The sequence below is a fragment of the Merops nubicus genome, unplaced genomic scaffold (genome assembly GCF_000691845.1).
Source record: "Merops nubicus isolate BGI_N331 unplaced genomic scaffold, ASM69184v1 scaffold48986, whole genome shotgun sequence".
In the NCBI taxonomy this organism is placed as follows: domain Eukaryota; kingdom Metazoa; phylum Chordata; class Aves; order Coraciiformes; family Meropidae; genus Merops; species Merops nubicus.
The window spans coordinates 1-2,157 of record NW_008615283.1 but is presented as its reverse complement, the minus strand read 5'-3'; the positions used below and the strand labels follow the sequence as shown (position 1 = coordinate 2,157).

General features: G+C 50.2%; 1 protein-coding gene across 1 annotated transcript in view; it reads right to left on the bottom strand.

Annotated features, from left to right (window-relative positions):
- PQLC2 (PQ loop repeat containing 2) overlaps window positions 1-1,371 on the bottom strand; it is a 4,368-nt gene extending 2,997 nt beyond the window's left edge. The window contains exons 1-2 of the mRNA XM_008942463.1: window positions 1,238-1,371; window positions 424-553 (exon numbers count right to left, since the gene is read on the bottom strand). Of these exons, the coding sequence (XP_008940711.1) occupies window positions 424-553; window positions 1,238-1,335 (228 nt within the window). The 5' untranslated portion in view covers window positions 1,336-1,371. The remainder of the gene's footprint in view (window positions 1-423; window positions 554-1,237) is intronic.
- Window positions 1,372-2,157: the final 786 nt, after the last annotated feature.

Sequence of the window (2,157 nt, the reverse complement as noted above, 5' to 3'; positions counted from 1 at the left end):
TACAGAGGGACATGGTTTAGTGGCCATGGAAGTGCTGGGTTGATGGTTGGACCTGATGATCTTAGAGCTCTTTTCCAACCTTAATGATTCTATGACCCCTGGGAGAAGGGAGCATTTGGGTCTCTGGTTCCCAGAGCTGGATTAAGCAGCACCCATCCCACCCCTCCTCCCTGGAGTTTGGGGTGTTTCAGACCCAACCCAGCCCCACCACTTCAGTCAGCACCTGCAGGGGCAACTGATTGGCCAGGAAAGATCCGATGAGGTTCAGGAGGTCTCAACCTTAATGATTCTATGACCCCTGGGAGAAGGGAGCATTTGGGTCTCTGGTTCCCAGAGCTGGATTAAGCAGCACCCATCCCACCCCTCCTCCCTGGAGTTTGGGGTGTTTCAGACCCAACCCAGCCCCACCACTTCAGTCAGCACCTGCAGGGGCAACTGATTGGCCAGGAAAGATCCGATGAGGTTCAGGAGGTCTCCACCCAGCCACCCCAGCAGGAAATACACGGAGAGAGCCCGGTCCATGATGCCAGTTTTGCAGGCTTGGTAAAACTGCCTGCAGCAAGAGAGACACAAACCATAACCCCCAGGCAGTTCAGCACTACCTGGGAGCCACCCCCAGCTGCCCCCACTGCTCCCACCTGGCTCACTTCACAATTTCCACTCCCAGGGGGAGGAAAAGCAGAGATCTCCCCCAGCAAAGCCACGTTCTCCCCTGCAAACCAGCCCCCACGAGAAGTCCTGAGACCCCCCCAGTGCTCACACCAACCTGCTGGGCTCAGGCCAGCCCAGGAGGCTGGGACCCCTCCCTGGTGTGGGCAGAAAGCAGCCAGGGAAAGCACCAGCTGCAGGAACTGCCTCTCTGGTTACAAAATGACCAGATGATACACCCAGACCCAGCACGACCCTCCACGTCCCCTTCTGCCACGGCTGTCCCAGCACTTCCAGGAAGCTCAGTGCTCCTGGAAGTATTTTCTCCCCACAAGTATGACCTGCAATGACCACATTGCAGTTGGCTTACGTGGGTTGTTGCAGCTGCCAAGCTTAATAATAACAACAATATAATGACACAGCGTTGGGGCTGTGCTGCCTGCTCCCTCTCCTCTTGTCAAACCCAAACTCCCCAAGCCCACACTGCTTTTCCCAGGCAGATTTAAGAATTCAGGTGGCTCAGATTGAAGCTGGATGCTCAGGGAGGAGCCTTGTCTGGAGGGAAGGGTTTTGGGGGGGCGAGGCTTACGGGAAAGAGGCAGCTGCAAAGCAGAGGATGGAAACCAGACCCAGGGTGACACTGGCGAGGTCCCGGCCGTCCTGGGCACACTCGTTGAACACTTCCATCACCCAGAGGGAGCCGTTGGGGCAGTCAGAAAGATTCCCAGGCAGGAGACCCCTCCAGCGCCGCGCGTCCATGGCCTCCGGCCCACCGCAGAGAAACTGTTGGGATAACGCTGGGGAGAACACAGGAATGGGGGAAAAAGTTAAATAATGCTGGGAAAAAGAGGTTGGGTTTAGCAACAGGGTCGTGGCTCCTCTGGTTGGTGTTGTAAAAAGCTCATTAGTGGCTAATACACCTTTATTTGGCTTCATTTGGCGTCCGGTGAGATGAGAAAGAAGAAGAAATAAAAGAAGAAATTAAATAAAGAAGGGATAAAGAAATGAAGAAATGAAAAAGATATTAAGAAGAAATGAAGAAGAAATAAAAGAAGAAATGAAATGAAGAAATGAAGAGGAAATGAATAAAAGAAGAAATGACATAAAGAAATGAAGACGAAATAAAGAAATGATGAAGAAATGAAATAAAGGAGAAATAAAGAACTGAAGAAGAAATGAAATGAAATGAAGAAGAAATAATAAAGAAATGAAGAAGACATGAAGAAGAAAAGAAGAAATCAAGAAGAAATAGAAGAAATTAAATTAAGAACTAGAGAAGAAATAACCCCCAGCCTCCCAGCCTTACCTCGCTCACTGACAGCGCTTTTGAAATTGGCCTTTTCTTTGGGGAAATCACCGTTTTTTCAGAAATTTATGTGGCTTTTCCTTTTCTTTCCTCTCTTTTGTCTTTTATTTTCTTTTTGTTTTGCAGATCCACTGCTTCCTGAGCACTGCTTCCCCCCACAACTCCGCCGCTCTCTCAGGAACTCCCTGATCCTCTTCCAACCC